The 21310-nt window shown below is 40.9% G+C and overlaps 1 protein-coding gene across 2 annotated transcripts in view; it reads right to left on the bottom strand.

Annotated features, from left to right (window-relative positions):
• The window catches only part of PRDM10 (PR domain containing 10), a 136922-nt gene that overhangs the window by 23649 nt on the left and 91963 nt on the right, over positions 1-21310 (bottom strand). For both annotated transcript variants that reach the window (XM_006901737.1, XM_006901736.1), the window contains 4 exons: positions 20099-20242; positions 10300-10470; positions 8522-8662; positions 6797-6992 (listed from right to left, as the gene is read on the bottom strand). In XM_006901737.1, coding sequence (XP_006901799.1) covers positions 6797-6992; positions 8522-8662; positions 10300-10470; positions 20099-20242 — 652 coding nt within the window. The remainder of the gene's footprint in view (positions 1-6796; positions 6993-8521; positions 8663-10299; positions 10471-20098; positions 20243-21310) is intronic.

Genomic DNA, 21310 nt, shown 5'->3' with positions numbered 1-21310 from the left:
GGTGAAGATCTTCTCTCACTACTCTAAAGGGCCCCTTTGGCAGTAGGAAACACATAGACTATTATGGAGATTGATTTTGGAACAATTCCAGCCTTGAGTTATAACATTTAAGGATGCTGTGAGCAGAATGTTGAAAGACCCAGGAAGCATCAAAAGAAGATGGAAGGAGTACATAGAGTCACTATAACAAAACAGAATTGGCTGACACAGAAGAACTACAGGAAACAACATATGATCAAGCCAATGATGATGAAGGAGAAGTTTAAGATGCTCTGAAAGATTGGCAAAAAACAAGACCCCAGGAATTGACGGCATACCAATTGACATATACCAACAAACAGATGCTGCCCTGGATGCACTCACTAGGTCGTGCCAATGAATCTGGAATACAACCACCTGGTCATCTGACTGGAAGAAATCCATGTGTGGAAATTATCAAACATTAACATTAATATCACATGCAAGCAAGATCCTACGGAAAATTATCTAAAAATTACTGAAACAATCTATCAAGAGAGAAGTGGTGAATGGGCAGACTGGGTGTGGCACTAGGAATATTATAGCCAAGGTTAGATGGCTCTTAGCTGAAAGCAGAAAGTACCAGAGAAAAGGCTATCTGTGTTTCACTGATTACGCAAGGCCACTGACTGTGGATCAAAACAAAGTGTGGCTGATCTTGAAATGAACAGGAATCTCAGAACACTTGATTGTGCTTATGGGAAACCTATACTAGGCCCAGAAGGCAATACTCAGAACAGAGCAAGGAAACACTGCATGGTTCAAAATCAGGAAAGGCATATGCCAGAGATGCATCCTATCTCTACACCTTTTCAACCTATATATAGAACAGATCATCTGGGAGGTCGAGCTGTATGAGGAGAAATGTGGCATCAGGATTGGAGGAAGACTCATCAACAACCTGCATTATACAGGTGATACAATTTTGATTGCTGAAACTGAGAAGGACCTGACACATTTGCTTCAGAAGGTCAAAGACTAAAGCCTTCAATAGGGTTTGAAGCTGAACAATAAGAAAACAAAGATTATCAGGACTAGGCCAACTGGCAGCACTGTGAATAAATGAAGTGAATGAGATTCTTAAAAGCTTCAGCTTGCTCAGCTTCACAACCAATAGTCTTGGTACCTGCAGCCAGAAAATCAAAAGACAAACTGCATTGGGAATGTCTGCTGTTAGGGATCTCCCCAGAGTACAAAAGATCAATGATGGCAGTCTGGAGACAAAGGTGCACCTGATCCAGGCCATGGTCTTTGCTATGCATTAGAGAGATGAACAATGACTAAGGATGATAGAAGAAGCAGTGATGCCTTTGAGTTGTGGTGCTGGAAAAGAGTGTTGAATATATGATGGACAGCTAAGAGAACAAACAAGTTTGTCTTGGAGAGGGTGAAACCAGGCTGTCCCTTGGAGGCAAGGATTTTGAAGCTCTGTCTGACATACTTTTTACATGTGGCCAGGAGGGACCAGTCCTTGAGAGGGACATCATGCTTGGGAGAGTGGAGGGACAGCACAAGAGAGGACCCAAGATGAGATGGACTGACTCAGTGACTGGGATAATGGGGGTAGGTGTGACAGGGACAATGAAGTTGGTTCAAGATAGAGCAGAGTTCAGGGCTATTATATATAGGGTCACTATGAGTCACAAGTGACTCGACAACATGAACAAAGATAAAAAGTGGAGTGGAGGAAAGTAAGAGAAAGAGGGTGTGTGCATTACCAAGAAATTATTGCCAAGAGTTGAGTACATCTTTTTGGACCTGGGCCCCTGGACAAGGACATTCCTTGACACTAGAAAAGGCTAAAACATATGGAGGCCTCTAGGTAAAACTGGGCTTCCAGATGCTGAAGGAAACAGGACTTTCTTCTACAATTGAGAGAGGACCTTCTTCTAGATTTGGTACCCTGGATTTGGACTCAGAACCTCCTAAACACTAAGAAAATACATTCCTGTTGGTAAAGTCATCCACTTGTGGTGATTTGACAGGCAGAGGCACTGACTAAAAAGCCAACATTGCGCTGCATGGACAGTCTCAACATTAAAGCCTCACCTGTACTGGAACGATGGCAGTGAGTATTTCAGGTATGCAGCAAGACAGGTAGCCTCCTCTGGGAAGCATGTATGGTATCTCAAGGAGGAAAAATGCTGCTGTTTCCCCCACCCAAGGGGAAGCCATGAGTGGAAGCCTAATAGAAGGAAAGAGTTTCCCATCCTGGTACCTATTAAACACCCATCTTTGAAACCACAGGAATGGCCTATCCTGTTTTCTTCCCTTTCAGGCTGCCAACATCTTCCTAGATGTGTGTTCACAGACTTGTCATAGTGCATCCCAAAAAAGCTCCTGGGTCTGTGGACAGTCTCCCTGCTCAGGGGCTGAAGTCATGCCTTACAACTGGTAGACAGGTCAGAACTGACAGGATAGTCATTAGAGGCCCGGGGGCTTGTTCAATCCTCTGTGGCAATGTGGAAAATATCAGGAGAAGAGGGGCACAACCTCACCATTCCCAGGGCCTAGATGGTTGCAGAAACCCCATCCTAAGAAAACACAGTATGTCCTGGTCATGTACCACTTTCTTTAGGTAGTTGGGTTTTTTGTTTTGTTTTGTTTTTTTAGTGTTTATCTCTTTTTTTTTTTATAACCACACAGTGTGTGCTGAGGAAATCCGCCTTTGTCTGTATTAAGGCAAGTAAACACCATGGGTTCCCTTGGCTCCATCTAAGTCCCTCCCTTGAAAGTGGGCTGGGATTTCTCATCCCACTGCCAGGAGGTGGCAGTACTGGATGGTTGGGGAAGCAAAAGAGCACACCCTCCTTGCTCCTAAGGGCACCTGATGAGTGTATGACTACAGCCTGTGGGCCTGGTTACGGCACAGCTGTGTAAGCTGCTGCACCGTGAGGCTGCCGTACACTGCGAGGGATTAGCATAAGGAATCTACCAAAAACACTTACCTGCCTCATGGCAAACACTGTCTTCCACTGGCTTGACCATCTTTTTACTGTCTTTGTCCATTTACCTGGCACTGTGGATAACATAGGACAAACCAACCCTTTGATGAACTGTACAAAATAGGCCTCAAATGACTGCAAAGAAAAGTTGAGGCTCATAACTGCTAGAAGTAAGGTAGTCCTCCAGAACAAACGGGCCCTGGACATAACACCATTAAAGTTGGGGCATATGCTGTTATATAACCTGTATACTAGGTAAAAAATTATTTATTAGGCTTCATGAAGAAACACTAGAGGTTGTAGACACACTTGATGAATGACCTTCGGAGCTGCCCTGTTGTTCGTCTTCTCCTCTAGCTGGTGAGGGATTCTCCTGCATGGCAGTTTGTTCCTGAGTACAAGGTTGTTTTGTCATGTTTGCCTGTATTGCTGTGACAGTCTGTGGCTCCAGTGACAACAGTGCTATGTGTCCCTACTAGAGTCACAGCATCTCTCCTCAAGGCCCTTTGAGACCCTGCAGACAAGAATGTGTGCTATATTTTAAGAACTAGCCTCCAGGTTTATTTACACCCAGGGGAAAAGGCTTTTGGAGACTGAATATGGCTCCGTTCTTGCTTTTTTGAAAGCTTACTGCCATCTACTAAAACACATGCTGGGGTGGCTGTGGAGGTTCAGGGTCCTGGCATGAAGCCACATTTATTCACTTAGGTCACAGAAACCCCTCTCTCTGACTGGGGAATACAGAGGCTTGAGTCCACCTTGCTGCTGCCCAGGATGTCACCTTGTGAGTAAGCCCTTGATAAACTCCTATCCCAATCTGGGAACTATCAGTCTCTTTCCTCCTCCATATTTGAAAACAAGTTATAAGACTATGACCAAAGGAGCTCTGGTGGCATAGTGGATAGGGAGTTCTGGCTCTCTGACTGTTTGAATCCACTGTGCTCCATGGGAGAAGGGTGGGTAATCTCCTCTCATGAAATTTACAGCTTTGTAATACCTGCTAGAGAGTCAGCTATGATTTGGTTCCAACTCAACAGTAATAAATGAGAATGAGTTCATACCCAAACATCTGTCATCCACATCAAGATTTTTACCTGTTCTTCTCTTTGGCAACCAGTCAATTACTACTTCCTCAGCACAGATATCAGAGTTTTGGAATCTATCATTTACATGTTACTACAATTCATGATGTCTCTTTGAGTTAAGGATTCATATTACTTTGATTCACAATCAACACCCTTGGTATCAGCAGTTAAGATATCAAAAGATGTACTGCATTAGGAAAGTCTAGTGCCATAAACCTTGCCAAGGTACTAAGAAGCAATGAAATTCATCTGAAAACTAAAGTAAGCATAATTCAGGCCATAGTCTTTTCAATCACTTGCTATGCATCTGCAAGCTGGACAATAAATATGATAGTAGAAGAAAAACTGATGCCTTTGCCTTGTGGTATTTGAGAAGAATACTGAAGATCCCATGGACTGCTAAAATAACAAACAGCTATGTCTTAGATAAAAAGCAACCAGAGTGCTCCTTAGAGGCAAGGATGGCAAAACTTCATCTTATATACTTTGGGTATGTTGCTAGGAGAAACTATTCTTTGGAAGGAATATCATGCTTGGAAAGGTGGAAGGTCAGTGAAAGAGAGGAAGATTCTTAACATAATGGATTGACACAATGACTTCAGCAATGGTCTCAAGCACGGCATGGAACAGAAGGCTAGTTCTGTGTTGTACCAACAACTGACTACTGATGAACCACTGAGAACCACAGTTTCCACTAGCTGAGTTTCCTAGCCCAACTTCATCTGGAAGCTCTGCTGAATCCTGTTTAGCATCAAAACAACACGCAAGCTTCCACTGACAAGACAAGTGGTGGTTGCACACAAGGTGCACTAGCTGGGAACCAAACCTAGGTCTATCTTCATGAAAGGTGAGAACTTTACCACCGAACAACTAGTGCCTCCACTATTAGCTAACATGGAAACTGTAACTGTTATTCATATTAATGTTAATTTTTGCATATCTAATGTCCTTGCTCTGAAGGACTTGGCAAAAAATAAAACCCTGGGAATAGACAAAATACCAATAGATATATTTCAAGAGATGCTGCCCTGGACATGCTCATCAGGGTGTGCCAAGAAATCTGGAGGACAACTACCTGGCCAACTGACTGGAAGAGATCCATATTTATTTCCATTCAAAAAAAAAAAGGTGACCAGACAAGAGTGTGGAAATTATCGAACAGTATTACTAAAACCACATGCAAGCAAAAGCCTGCTAAAGATTATCCCAAACGACTGCAACAGTAAGTGCATTGACAGAGAACTAGTAGAAATACAAGCTGGGTCTAGAAGAGGCTGTGGCACTAGAGACATTACTACCAACGTCAGATGGATCTCAACAGAAAGCAAAGAATACCAGAAGGATATCTACCTGTGCTTCATTGACTATGCAAAGGTATCTGACTGGATCACAACAAACTGTAGCTAACCTTGAAGAGAACGGGAATCCCAGAACACTTGATAGAGCTCCTGCAAAACCTGTATTTGGACCAGGAAGCAATCCTCAGAACAGATCAAGGACACACTGCATGGTTCAAAATCAGGAAAGGAGTGCATCAGGGATGCATCCTGTCTTCATACCTTTTCAATCTATATGCAGAATAAATAATTCGGGAGGCTGAACTTTATGAGGAAGAATGGGGCATCAGGATTGGAGGAAGACTCATCAACAACCTACGTTATGCTGATGACACAAACCTGTGTGCTGAAACTGAGGAGGACATGAGGCACGTGCTGCAGAGGGTGAAGGACTATAGTCTTCAGTATGGACTATAGCCCAACATCAAAAAGACAAAGATTCTCACCACTGGTCCAATTGGTAGCACCATGATAGATGGAGAAGAGACTGAGAATCTTAACAATTATAGCTTGCTCAGCTCCACAATCAACCCTCTTGGCACCAGCAGTCAGAAAATCAAAAGATGAATTAGTCAGGGAAAATTTGCTGTCAGGGACCTCTCCAGAGTACTCAGAAGCAATAATGTCAGTCTAGAGACTAAAGTGTGCCTGATCCAGGCCACGGTCTTCGCAATTACTTGCTTTGCATCAGATAGTTTAACAATGACTAAGGATAACAGAAGAAGAATTGATGCATTTGAGTTGTGGTGCTGCAGAAGAGACTTGAACATACCATGGACTGCCAAGAAAACAAATAGGTCTGTTTTGGAGAGGATGAAACCAAATTTCTCCTTGGAGGCTAGGATTTTGAAGCTCTCTCACATACTTTGGGCACAAGGCCAGGAGGGACCAGTCCTTAGAGAAGAACATCCTGCTTGGAAGGGTGGAGGGACAGCACAAGAGAGGTAGATCCCATATGAGATGGACTGTGTCAGAGTCAGCGAGACTGGCTTTGGACAGGGCCGGCTTCAAGGCTGTTGTACACAGTGTCATGATGAGTTGTAGGTGACTTGACGGCACATAAACAACAACAAATGTCTAATAGTGATTGCTAAATAAGCATTCAATAAATGTGATAGAGATGAATCATTACCATCAACATATCCTACATCTTTATATTCTACTGTTTAAATCAACTTGTATGAACTGCCTCTAGTAATATACTGAATATCTACTATCAATGAAAATGCTTTATCAGGGATCTCACCAAGATTAGAAGACTGCCTAAATTACGGGATGGGACTCTTTCAGATACTTGCACTATTAAATGTAGAAAATGACCAACTAATATGATAATCCAGAAAATCAATTGTAGAGCTGATGTAATTATGAGCATCCATGATTCATAGAGCCGTCCCTTTCCCGCACTTACAGTAGCCTCGGAAGGAATTCCAAGCATTGGGTAGATATGTGTGTTGTTGTACAGATGAACTTTGCTGCTGCTGTTGCGGTTGCTGCTGGTGCTGCTGCAGAGACTGGCCTTGGCCTGAGGAATTGCTTTGTATGTGGGAGGGGCTGAGACCCTGTTGAGACTGCTGGGCAGAAGGACTCAATGGCTGGCCAGCTACCTAGCAACAAAGAGAAAGCAAGGAAGGGAAATCAGGAATAACCAATTATGGCTGAGACTCACAAATATCTCAAGTAGATAAATAAGACTAATATGAATTATAAGAACCCTAATGGTGCAAAAACTAAACACTCTACTGCTAACAGAAATGCAGGTACTTGAAGCAGTGGTTCCAGAGGAGAAAGACCGTCCAGTGTGCTCCTGCAAAGACTCTGAGAAAACCCTATAGACAGTACTCTGTCACATGGGGTTGCTATGTGCCAAAGACTGGCTGCACCACTCCAAACAGCAATAATATGGATTATAATACTGAAAGCATCAACTCCTAAATGATACACTGAGTGGAACAGAATTACTGAAAGCACTCATAATTAGGATGAGCTTCCAGAGGCTTATCTTGAAGAGTGCCCAAAAGTCTCATTTGAAAAACTTTTTAGAAAGATAAATGAAGGTATAATTACCATATTTGTATGCAAACAACACATGTGTCATTTGGAGTTTTGGGGGTTTTTTTACTAATCATGTGCTCCCCACATGGACTGTAGCATGAAGACAGCCAAAGAAGACAAGAACATACATAAGCTGAAGAGTCAAAGACCTTCTTCCCAGAGTGACAAAAAGAGAAAATCTCCCCTGGAACTGCTGCCCTGAATCTGGACCTCTAGCCTCTAAACTTTGAGAAAATAAAATTCTGTCTCCCATTTGTATTTATGTTATAGCAGCCATTGTATCTCCAGTTGGGAGACCTCTGGTAGCTTAGTGATAAAGAACTGCACTGCCAACCCAAAGGTAGTATGTGGTTCGAATGCACCAGTTGCTCTGTGGGAGAAAGATGCGCAATCTCCTCCTACGCACTTTACTGCCTCTGAAAATACTCTGGAGAGTCAGCTAAAAGTTGGTTCTGACTCGATGGTATTCAACAACAATGAATTTATAGTTGGAAACTAAGTTGGAAATGAAGAAAGATCTATGTCTGAAGAGCATGTCTTAAGAATTTTGAATTGGTTTAAACCTGTTAAGTTATGGCTGATGAAACAAACTGAAAAATACTCAAATAATAATTTGAGTGACCTGAAACAGGAAAAATTATGAGTGGAAACCCTGGAAGGGGTGATATGGAAGAGTTACAGTGAACCCTTGCAGGAGTCAGATGAGTGAGCCTGGATTAGTAACAGTACTACGGAAAGTAACACACATTCAGAGTGACAAAATAAGCCACATTTGAGTTGGCACCACTGTTTCCAACTCTGTTCAAAATCTGACAGGTTTATGATTTAATCACTATGCAATGTTGTACTCTGTCCCTACTTCCTAGTAAGAAGATTCAGTTCCTAACAAGGCTTTGACTGTAATTTTTCCTGTTCAGTTCACTCAATTTAAAAAATTTGAGTCTGTACCAGTTTTGATGGTTTGGGCCTGACAGAACTAGAAGGGCTAGTAGTAATGTAGCCCTGTCTGTGTCTTTACACTCACAACTCCTCACAGCCCCTGCAGCCATGTAAGACTGTCTGGAAACTGTGAGAAACTCACCTGAGATGAGGAAGGAGCCGAGGTGGTGGGCTCAGTGACCTGGATGTGCTGCACCTGAATAGCATGCTGGGTGTATGTCTGAGGGTCATGGAGCTGACCAACATCTACAGTGGACTGCTGAGACTGGTGAGGTGAAGTGGCCTGGAGGAAAAATTTACCAGAAACCAACTCATAGTGATTTAGGCCAAGGAAAATCCACTCACTTAAAAACTAGGCCCAACAGAAATGCAGAATAGTCAGTCCTTCAGATACATTGTTCTTCTCCCAGAAAACTTACACCTAACGCCAGCTGCCAAACATTAGTTTTGCAACATGAAGATTATAAAACATCATAAACCACTAATACAACTGAATTCCAGGGGAAGGGGAAAAAGGCGACATGGCATCTCAGAATAGGTTGAATGCAAAACTCTCAGGAACAAAAAAGCTTTTTCCCTTTTATTCCAATGCATTAATAAGAAATCAATTAAGAGAATTTGCCTTTAGTTTGTCATTGTTACCCCTAATAATAAGCTCTGATAATAGTACCTACCTTTTATGTAGCACAGATATCTCTGAAAAATGTAAAAACTAACCATGAGCCTCATTCCCAAAACAGAGAGAGAGAGTGGGGGGAGAGAGGGGCGGGCATGTGCAGATACACAGAGCATATTTGGCAAGTACTTTTGTGGAGTTATAGATCCCTTCAAAATCTAAAGTTAAGAACTTCCCTAATAAAGATAAGATGGAGTAATGAATAGTCAATGAAATGATAGAAGCAACTTCTAATTTCCTGATCAGGAAGTTTAACATTTTCAGAGACCAAGGGAGCTCTGGTAGCCTAGTGGCAAGAAGCTGCACTGCAATCCCAAAGGCACGTGGTTCGAATCCACCAGATGCTCTGCTGGAGAAGGAGGGGCAATCTCTTCCTGTACCAGTCAGATCCAATTTGACAGTACACACAAAATAATAAAATAAAATAAAAAACATTTTCAGAGACCAAATTAGGTCAAAGCAGTAAGTTTGCTTATTTGCATCAGGAGGAAACATTAAATGCAACAAAAGCTCTGGGAGAATTTCTTTTTTCAGCTCCCTAATCAGTAAGAATCAGTAGAAATGAACTACTAATTCAGAGATCCTAATGGGGGATCTCTGATAAGCTAGTGGGTATGGAGGTATATGTGAACCCAAAGGTGGCTCAAATCCACTAAAAGAAAGAAGAGCAATCACCATATCCTACTTCTGAAAATCCATTGGATAGTCAGTTACAAATCAGTTCTGACTCAACAGCACATAATAACAACAATTCATAAAAATAGGTACTAATATTCAGAGTTATAATCTTAACATTCCTTCCAAAAACACCCATTCTCTCCTAAGCAATTACTGCTTCTGAAAGCCTGTTGAAGGGTTAGCTGTGGTGGTTTCCAACTCAATGGCACACAACAACAACATCACTAGGTAGTAGGCAGCCCAGGAAACAGAAGACACTCTGTCGGAGCTCAGAAATAGGTCCTTCTTGCAGTATGCTAGCTGTATATGAATTGAAGCCTAAAATCTCATCAAGATTACAGAAGGAAATCGCCCACACTGCTAAGTCCAGAGCCCTCAAAGGGAGCATGGAAGCAAGAGAGGTGTGGTTTAATCAATGGATTAGACTTAGATGTCAACATAGAAGTATATTATGTAGAGGTCAGTTTCAGTTCGCAAACCAAATATTTGTGTGGACTACAGATACCCAGCTAGTCCAGGACACTATGGCTTTTATACAAGTAAAGAGAAACAACATTGGACAGTACCGCGGCCACTTGCACCACTTGCAGCTGTATGTGCTGTGGCTGCTGGAGACCAGAGGTGGATTGCGACACAGGGATGTACTGAATTCTCTGGTAATCCCCCTGTGGGGTCCGGTAGTCAGTTGTTAGAGTCTGCGACAGCTCTGTCATGGCTTGAGTGAGCAGGTCAGTTGTCTAGGAAAAAACATACAAAAAATGGTAATTGGTAGCTATTTCAATGTTCTTAAATCCTACCAAACTTTAGTTAGTTTGCTTCACTGGTAGAATCTCACATTACAGAAGAGATCCAAATCCATGACAGGAAAAAACTGAGTCTGAGAAGATGATGAAAGAAGATAAAAAAAACAAAACAAACCCAAAACCAACTTAGTTAGAATACCAGAAAATGTTTATCTGTGTTCTCTTGACTATGCAAAGGCATTGACTATGTGGCTCATAACAAATTATGGCTGACATTGAGAAGAATGGGAATCCCAGATTAATTATGCTTATGGGAAACCTACATTTCGACCAAAAGGCTATTTTCCAAACAGAGCAAGTGAACAATATGTGGGTTAAAATCTGGAAAGCTGTCTATCAGGGTTGTATCCTTCCTCCATACCTATTCAATTTGTACACTGAGCAAATCATTGAAAAAGCTAGACTGACTATATGAAGAAGAATGTTGTATCAGGATTGGAGGAAGACTCAACAACAACTTGCAGTAAACAGATTAGACAACTTTGCTTACGAAAAGCGAAGAGGACTCCTAACACTTGCTACAGAAGATCAATGACTACAGCCTTCAAGATGGATTACATCTAATATCAGGAAAAGAAAAATTCTCACCATTGGACCGGTACGTATCATCATGATAGAGGAAGCAAAGATTGAAGCTGTCAACGATTTCATTTTACTTGGCTCTATAATCAACACTCATTGAACAGCAATCAAGAATCAAGACATAGGGAGCTTTGGTGGCCTAGTGTCAAGAAGCTGCACTGCAATCCCAGAAGTATGTGATTTAAATCCACCAGATGCTGTGCTGGAGTAGGGGCAATCTCCTCCTGTACCAGTCAGACCTGATTTGACGGTACACACACAAAAATAATAAAATAACTAAAAAATCTTCTTAAAAAAAGAATCAAGACTTGTTGCACTGAGAAAATCTACTGTCAAGGACCTCTTTACAGTACTAAAAAGCAGGATACAGAGCTGTTGTGCAAATGGTCACTTGAGTTGCAAGCAACTTGACAATACACAACAACTACCTTCAACGCAACTTGGATGTCCTTTCTTCATTACCACTGATAACGTCCCGACACAATTTGATATCAACTAATTCTTTTTATTGTAGTGACTCTATATATTCCTTCATCTTCCTTTGATGTGTCCTGCCTCATTCAAGATTTTGACCTGGATTTCTTCAGTATCACAATTGAGGGTTTAATTTATTCTCTAGTTCTTTCAGTTTGAGAAATTCTGAGTATGTTCTTCCCTTTTGGTTTTTTTTCACTCCAGCTTCTTGCACATTTCATTATAAAACTTCATTTTATTTTCTTGAGCTATCCTTGAAGCCTTCCATTTAGCTCTCATACCTCAGCATTCTTTCACCTTGAGTTAGGTTCTTTTTATTACAGTGCAAGTTCATAGTTGCTTTTGACATTATTTTGGCCTTTTCTTTTTCTCCTATCTTCATAATAACCTTTTTATTCCTTCAAGGATGATGTCCTTAGTGTCATCCATCTGATTTTCAGTCATTAGTGTTCATTGCATCAAATATGTTCTTGAGATGTTTTTTAAATACAGGCAAGATAGACTCTAGGTCATATTTTGGTTCTCCTTGACTTGTTTTAATTTTTTTTGGTTTCAATTTGAGCTTTCAAGTGTGTAATTGATGGTCTGTTCCACAGTAAGTGCCTGGCCTCTTTTTAACTACTGACATTGAGCTTCTCCATTAACTTTTTCCACAGATATAATTCATCTGATGAGGTTCATGTGTATAGTTGAGAAATATATATAGATAGATATAGAGATAGAGATAGATACAGATATATTTATAACAGCCTACTGTTTTATATATATACAACTCAAACTACACTCATTGCTGTTGAAGTAGAACTGACGTAGAGCTGACTCGCCAGTGGCTTTTCTGAATCTATAAATCACATGAGATGATATTCCCTATCTTTTTCCTTCAAAGCTCCTGGTGGATTAAAATTTCCAGAGAGGTCTCATATTTATGTTAGGAGAGAAACTCCTTATAGACTAGACCACCGAAGCTTCAAATGACATAGATAGATATAGATACAGATATATAAAACATATTATATATATATATATATATATATATATAAAGCACATATGCAATTGTTGTTAATCATCTATGACTCATAGTAACTTTATGAACAGGAGATTTGAATCCTGTACCATCTACACGATCCGATGATAATACTCAAGCCCATTGTTATAGTCACTATGTCAGTCCATCTTAGTGAGGATCTTCTCTTGCTTTCCCCCACCCCACCAAGATTTCCTTATCCAAGAACTTGACTTTTCTGACAACATGCCCCCAAGTATGTGAAATAAAGTTTTATTAGCCATCCTTGTCTTCTAGGGAGCACCCTGGTTGTATGGTGTTTTTTGTTTGTTTGTTTGTTTTGCTTTTTGACAGTCTATGGGATATTCAATACTCTTCTCCAACACCATTAATTAGAAAGTATCACATCTTCTGTAATCCCTATGCATTGTCCAAATTTTACATACATAGGGAGCAATTGAAAATACCATGGCTTGAATCAGATGTCTTTTTTTTTTTAATCAGATGTCTTTAAACGCTCTATCATGAGACAATCTCATTGTCTCTGACATACCTAACCCTGTCACTGAGTCAATCCATCTTATCCAGGGCCTTCCCCTTTTTCTCTGTCCATCCACCTTCCCAAGCATGATATCCTTCTCCAAGGTCTGGTCCCTCGTTACAACATGCCCAAAGTACATCAGACAGAGATTCAGAATCCTTGCCTCCAAGAAGCAGCCAGGTTTTATCCTCTCCAGGACAACGCTGTTTGTTCTTCTGGCTGTTCATGGTATATTGGCAAAAAAATCTGATGGAATATCATCTAATGTTTTTCAGGAAACAGATGCAACTCTGAGTGTGCTCAACAGACTATGCCTACAGATTTTGAAGATCTGACCAACTGACAGGAAGAGATTAATTTTTTTTTCATTCCAAAAAAAAGTGATCCAATAGAATGTGGAAATTATTGAACTTTGCCATTAATATCCCATGCAAATAAAATCTTGCTCAAGATTATGAAAAAACAACTATAACAATATAGCCATAGGGTCTTTCAGAACTCAAGCTGAATTCAGAAGAGGCTGTAGTATGAAGGATATAATTGCTGATGTCAGCTGGATCTTGGCTGAAAGCAGAGAATATCAGACTAAGTCTGTATGTACTTTATTGATCATGTAAAGGTATTTGACTGTGCAGATCATAACAAATTATGACTAACAGAGAAGAATGGGAATCTCAGAAAACTTAATTTTGCTCATGGGAAGCCTATACTTAGACAAAGAAGCTGGTGTCTGAACAGAGCAAGGGAACACTGCATGGTTTAAAATCAGAAAGAGTGCGTGTCAGAGCTGTATCCATTTTCCATAAATATTCCATCTCTCTGCTGAACAAATACATTTGAGATGGTGGACTATATGAGGAAGAAAGTAGCATCAAGGTTAGAGGAAAACTCCTAAGTAGCCTGCATAATTTTAGATGACTCAACTCTGCTTGTGGAAAGAGAAAGAGGCTTGAAGTAACTGACTCCAGAAGACTAAAGATTAGAGTCTTCAATATAGATTACACCTTAACGTGAAGAAAAAGAAAACCCTCCCAGGGAACCAAAATATAGCATCATGAAAGAAAGAAAAAAGGTTAAAATTGTCAACAATTTTCTCTTATTCTGATCCACAATCCACTCCCACGGTAATAGCAGTCAAGAAATTCAAAGATGCAATCATATCAAAAGGGAAGAAAAAAAATGAGCAAAAGACATGCAAAGAATTTTCACAGAGGAAGATATCCGGATGGCGAACAGACACATGAAGAAATGTTCAAAATCATTATCAATAAGAGAGATGCAAATCAAAACTACAATGAGATACCATCTCACTCCAGTAGCAATGGCAAAGTTTAACAGACAGCAAGTAATAAATGTTGGAGAGGATCTGGGGAGATATGAGTTCTTATACACTGTTGGTAGGATTATAAAATGGATTATAAAACCACACTGGAAGGCAGTTGGGCGCTTCCTCAGAAAACCGAGCATAGAAATTCCATATGATCCAGCTATCCCAATGTTTGGAATATACCCTGAGAAACTGAGAACTAAGGCACAAATGCCCACTTGTACACCAATGATTACAGCAGTGTTATTCACCATTGCAAGAGCATGGAAACAGCCCAGATGTCCGACCACAACTGAATGGACTGAGAAATTATGGTACCTTCACACAGCGGAATACTACATAGCGGCATGCAGAAACAATAATTTTGTAAATTATAACCTAACTTCAGATGGAGTGGAGAGCATCATGCTAAGTAAACTAACTCAGTCCCAAAAGGACAAATACAGTATAAGACCATTATTACAGAACAAGTATGAGGATCCAAGGGAAGGAGGGTGAGAGCACAGGAATGAGGATGGGTGGGGGTGGGGTGTTGTTGTTGCTGTTATTGTTATGTACCATCGAGCCTCCTGTGACCCACAGTGACCCTATATATAGCAGCTCTGAACCCTTCCCTGTCCTGAGCCAGTCTCACTAATTCTGACACACCAACCCTCATTGCTCCAGTCTTATCTGGGGTTTCCTCTCCTGTGCTGTCCCTCCACCCTTCTGAACATGATGTCCTTCACGAAGAATTGGTCTCTCCTGGCCACATGCCCAAAGTATGTGAAATAGAGCTTCAAAATCCTAGCCTCCAAGAAAAGATTTGGTTTAACCCTCTCCAAGACAGACCTATTAGGTTTTTTTTTTGTTGTTGTTGTTGTTTTTTCTTGGTTCACAAGTTTAATAGAAACTATAAATACTCTCAGGTCCCACTACTACTGGTACATAATACACAACAGCTGGCCTATCCAACAGTATAGCTCAGGCCATAAGAACGTTGTCCATCCCAACCTCTGCTGGAAAAGACCTATCCTATCACACACCACATCTTGGCCAAGTCTAGGACCTTGTGTTTTAAGCACAAAGAATGTACAAAAGATGTTTTTGTTCTCAATGCTGCCCACTGCAGCCTGGCACTTTGGGTCGTCCAGTGCTCACTTCTGCTTAGAGAAATACTCTTTACTCTTCTGGACATCAGGTTTGATGGTATCACTTCCAGGCTTCCATCCAGCTGGGCACACTTCCCCATGTTTGTCCGTGAACTGGAAGGCCTGAACGAGTCTTAGAGTCTCATCCACAGAGCGACCAACAGGGAGGTCATTCACAGTGATCTGTCTAAGGATCCCTTTATCATCAATGATAATTCTACAAGAGGCAACCTACAGGTTCAATGCAATACCAATACAAATACCAATTCCATTCTCCAATAAGATGGAAAAGGCAATTTCCAATTTTATTTGGAAAGGAAAGAGACCCCAAACAAGCAAAGCACTTCTCAAAAAGAGAAACAAGGTAGGGGGTATCACACTACCTGATCTCAAATCCTACTACACAACGTGGGACTGATATAGTTGTAGTAGCAGCTTAAATACGAAGCATTAGAGAAATCATTTGTTCTGACAGTCATTTTACAAAATGCATGCTTCAATAAATTTGGCAATAATATGTGTTGCTAAGGTTTATGTTTCCTAGTACATGCTGACCCAACTTGGTTACTGCTCCCTGACTACATCTTGTAATTGTACCTGGTCTGGGGCCTGGACACCTATGAGAAGCCAGAAACAATAATGACTCCAGAATGGGGAAAAAATCTCAACTGCCAACCTCAATGAACTTTGTGTAATCCCCAGGCCCAATCTCTGTTTATAAAACCAATCTTTGCATCCCCTCAGTGTTGGAACCGTTTGGGCAATAGCTGGCATTCTTGACCCATGTATAATAAAAGGTTTGTTAATCTCTGATATTGGATGAAGAGATTGAGATTGTACACAGCTTTAGTTTGCTTGGCTCCATAGTCAACATTCTCGGCACCAGTAGCCAGGAAATTAAAAGGCGCATTGCCATGGGAAAGTCTGCTGTTGGGGACCTCTCCAAAGTGCTGAAGAGCAATGGTATCTCTTTGGAGACTAAGGTGTGTCTGATACAGGCCATGGTCTTTGCAACCACCTGTTATGCATCAGAGCGTTGGACAATGACCAAGGAGGATAGAAGGAGAATTGATGCCTTTGAGCTGTGGTGCTGGAGAAGAGTATTGAGAATACCATGGACTGCTAGGAAAACAGATACGTCCTGGAAAGGGATAAACCGGGTAGCTCTTTGGAGGCAAGGATTCTGAGGCTCCGTCTAACATACTTTGGACATGTTGTGAGGAGAGACCAGTCTTTGGAGAGGGACATCATGCTTGGGAGGGTGGAGGGATAGCACAGGAGGGGAAGGCCCTCTATGGGGTGGATTGATTCAGTGACTGGGATAATCGGGATAGGAGTGTCAGAGACAGTGCGATTGGCACAGGACAGAGCGGAGTTTAGGGCTGTTGTACACAGGGTCGTTATGAGTCGCAAGCGACTCGACGGCACATAACAACAACATATAAATCTCGCATTTTCTGCCGTAACATCGTGACAGACACACAGATTAATGGAATAGAATTGAGAACCCAGCAATCAGCTCATCTACCTATGGTCAACTAATTTTTGACAAGAAAATTAAATCGGTTAAAAGGGGAAACTACAACCTTTTTTGGAAGCAGGAGTGGCATCCACTTCCTAAACAACATACTTCTGGACACTATGAGCTTTGAAAACGTCGATAGTTGTAGAAAGGCTTCAGTAATTTTGTTCACAGGGTTGCTGAGTCTTATTCGACTCAAAGGCAATCAACAACAAAAGCCTTTTTAAGAATTGGTGTTGGCAAAATTGGAAAACTATCTGTAGAAAACTCAAGCAAGGCCCATACCTCACACCATATACAAATATCAACTCAAGGTGGATCAAGGACCTAGGAGTAAAGGAGGATGATAAACTTCATCAGAGAAATGTTTTGAAGAACTCTAGAAACCCTAATCCACAGTATGAACAGTCTAACAAGCATAATGAAAAATCTACAACCAGGAGAGGATAAAATAGATGAATGGGACCTTGTAAGAATCAAATCCCTATGCACATCCAAAAACTTCTCCAATAGGGTAAAATGAAAAGCCACAGACTGGGGGAAAAATATTTGGTAATGACCTATCTATCTGATAGGGACTTATCTCTAAAATTTATAGAACACTCCAGTACCTCAACAAGAAAAAGGTATAAAACCTAATCACAAAATGGTCATAGGATATGAACAGATACTTCACCAAAGACGACAATCAGATGACAAACAAACACATGAAGAAATATTAAAAATTCCAATCTCCAAGAGAGAAGCAAATTAAAACAATTAATTATGAGATATCATCTCACCCCAGCAACAATAGCAAAGTTCAACAGAGGAGCAAACAATAAATGTTGGTGAGGTTGTAGAGAGATTTTAACCCTTATTCACTGCTGATGGGAATGTAAAATGATACAACTAATATGGAAGGCAGTCAACCTGGCACTTTCTCAAAAAGCTGTAAAAAGAAATACTATTTTGACCCAGCAATGCTACTACTGGGAATATACCCTAAAGAAACCAGAGCCGCCATCCCAACAGATGTATATACACTCATGTTTATTGCTGCATTATTCACAATAGCAAAATGATGGAAGCAATCCAAGTGCCCAATGAACAAATGAATAGATTAAAAAAACTATGGTATATTCATATAATGGAATACTATGCAGCACTGAAAAACAGTGAACTTGTAAACCATTACACACTATGGGGGACCCTAGAAGACATTATGCTGAGTGAAATATCTCAGTCATGATATGACAAATACTGCATTGCACCACTGTTTAAAGCAGGACTGACATGGGGAATTGGGAGGAGAATAGGATAAAAGCAGATAGATAATGAACACTGCAATAAAACATATGAAGGAAAGAACTGTTTAAAAGGAACATATGATTAAGCATTATACAACAGCCCAGAACAAGAAGTACACTGCAAAAAGGACTGGGGCAGGGGAGTGGCAGAGAGGAGCCAATTATGCAACAACAAATGAATAATTTAAAAAAAGAAAGTGAACTGGGGGAAAGGAAGGGGGAATCTGCAACAATGAATAAATGAAAATTCAACTTTTCTGTAAACTTTCTTAAAAATCACCATTAAAAAATTTTATAAAAAAGATCTTTACATGGCAATACCTATTAAGTTGTTGTATAAATTAAAAAAAAAAACCTGCTCTTTTGCTTCTGTGCATTGTGATTATTAAGTGATAAATACGTGAGTATTTCAGGAATAATTAGAAATTCAAAGACATGTTTTATGAGGGAAATCTGCTATGAAGAACCAGTGCACTCTGCTACTGAGCACTATGCTAAAGTCAACAGGTTAAAAGATTAAGGTGAGCCTATGTGGAAGCAGGAGTGGCATCCACTTCCTAAATAACATGCCTCCAGAAACTCTATGAACTTTGATAAATGTCAATAGTTATAGAGGGGCTTCAGGCTTTTGTTCATAGAGTTGCTACTGGTTGTGCTCAACTCAAAGCTCAACAACAAAAATGAAAGCCATGTATTTTTTAACTGCTTCCTATGCATCTAAAATGTTGGATGATGAATACAGAAGACTGAAGAAGAACTGATGATGCTGAATTGTGGGGCTGGCAAAAAGTACTGAGTATCCCATATGCCAAAAAATCAAACAAATTAGTCCTGAAAGAAGTATAACCAGGGTGCTTCTTACAATGCAAGGCTGGTGAGACTTTGTCTCACTTACTTCGGGCATGTTGTCAGGAGGGGCCAGTCCTTGGAAAAAGACAGCATGTTGGGAAAAGTCAAGAGTCAGGGAAAGAGAAAAAGACCCTCAAAGACACAGACTGACACAGTGACTAGCGTAACGGGCTTGCGTATAATGAAGATGGTGTGGATGGTGGACAAGATTCTGTTGTTCATTGGTCCCAGTGCATGGTAGTTGACTCAATGGCACTTAACAACATTTGTGTGTGTGTGTGTGTGTGTGTGTGTGTGTACACAAACACATACATGTACTTATTTATGTATATACATGTGTTTATATATAAACATTCATTGCTGTTGAGTCAATTCAAACACAGCAACTCAATGTGACAGGACAGAAGTGTTCCATTGGGGTTTTTACTGTAATCTTAATGGAAGCAGCTCATCAGGCTTTACTGCATTACCCAGGGAGGGTACAAATCACTAACTTTAGATTAGAAAATGAGCACAAATTGTCTGTACCACCCAAGAGATAGGGAGACACACAAGCACATAGACACATAGAGGTGGATGTCTGAGACTGTCTGCCTGGGACCCAGGCAAGTTATCCTCAATGTTCTGCCAATCTTGTCACAAACAAGTAGCACTGAAATTTTCTTGCTGCCTATTTCAAAGAGCACTTTGAAGAGTACCAATCAGGAAACTCAATAATAAACACAACGACTTGTGTAGAAAACTGAAGGATATTGTGCTCCATGCACAGAAACTAGAAGAATAATAGCAAAGTAGACATGGCTGTGGTATCTGAAGCCAGGCTGGATATGAGGCCACACACTCACCACCACCGTCTCCCCAGTGGCACTGTCCGTGGTTAAGACAGCTGGTGTGGTGCTGATCACAGCTGTGGTCAAGGGGGCATGCACACCGCTGGGGAGCTGGGCATATTCCGGATGCTTCTTTCGAATGTGCTGTACCATTTTGGTCTGGAAAATAGTAAGGCAAAAATCAACAACATAATTAATAATTTCCATCTTTTCCATATGTAAGCTCTCCAAAGAAGTTCTATTATCTTTTATGCTTTTAAAAAGGAGAAAAAAAAAACCCAAACAAACAAACTAAAATACACAACAAAGCAATGCTATGTGCAAGGGGGAAAGGAAGAAGGCTGGAGAGAAATAGAAAGTGTGCATGACAGCACACTATCAGGCAAGGTACTCAGATGCACCCTACTCTTACCAATACCTGTGTCAGTCAATCCCAACCTTCCATGAAATGAGCTCTTATTCAAGAAACACACTACTACCATGTTGATTCCAACTCCTAGTGAGCCCACAGGACCACCCATAGTGTTTCTAAGGCTGCAGATGTTCACATGAGGCCCCTGACACAGCTTTCTCCAGTACAGCAGCTGGTGAGTTCAAACCACTGACCTTTCAATGGCAGCAAGCACTTAACTCTCGCACCACATGACAGCTTGACACCACATAATGACTGACCCCTCAGCATTGCCCCTTTATAAGAACCGTCACACAGTCCCAATGGAATGTTTCTATATTAGTACAGCCGAGCTCATGGACTGTGAGCACAGAATATTCAAACAGGAGACCCTCAGCAAGCGAAGCAAAAAAAGAAACAGTCAAGAACCAAAACTATCAGATAATTCTAGGCAAAGTCCACAATATTCTCTTTCCATTCTCTGCATATGGCTTCATATTTCTTAGATTACGAAACTAACTCAACCCACTGGCAGTGAGTCAGAACCAGCTCATTGCTGACCCTCTAGCATGTTTTCAAAGGCTCTACATTCCATTTCCCTTGGGAGACAGTACAAGTAAACTTAAGAGACACTGGACACAGGGAAAAAAAACACAAAAAAAACCAAAATCTCTCAGCATTTGACGTGTTTGGAATCACAGGAGAGAAGAAAGCATCAGATACAAGCTGTCAGGTCATGGGTCGGACAATGGGAGATTAATTCTGAAGGCATTTGGTAGAAGTGAAGTGGTATCCTGCTGGAGGGCGGAGCTGGGAAATAAGTGGGTCAAGGCACT

Source organism: Elephantulus edwardii, unplaced genomic scaffold, assembly GCF_000299155.1.
Source record: "Elephantulus edwardii isolate Elephantulus edwardi_28Jun2011 unplaced genomic scaffold, EleEdw1.0 scaffold00341, whole genome shotgun sequence".
In the NCBI taxonomy this organism is placed as follows: Eukaryota; Metazoa; Chordata; class Mammalia; order Macroscelidea; family Macroscelididae; genus Elephantulus; species Elephantulus edwardii.
Note: the sequence above shows the minus strand (reverse complement) of the source record. Positions and strands in the feature narration are given on the sequence as shown.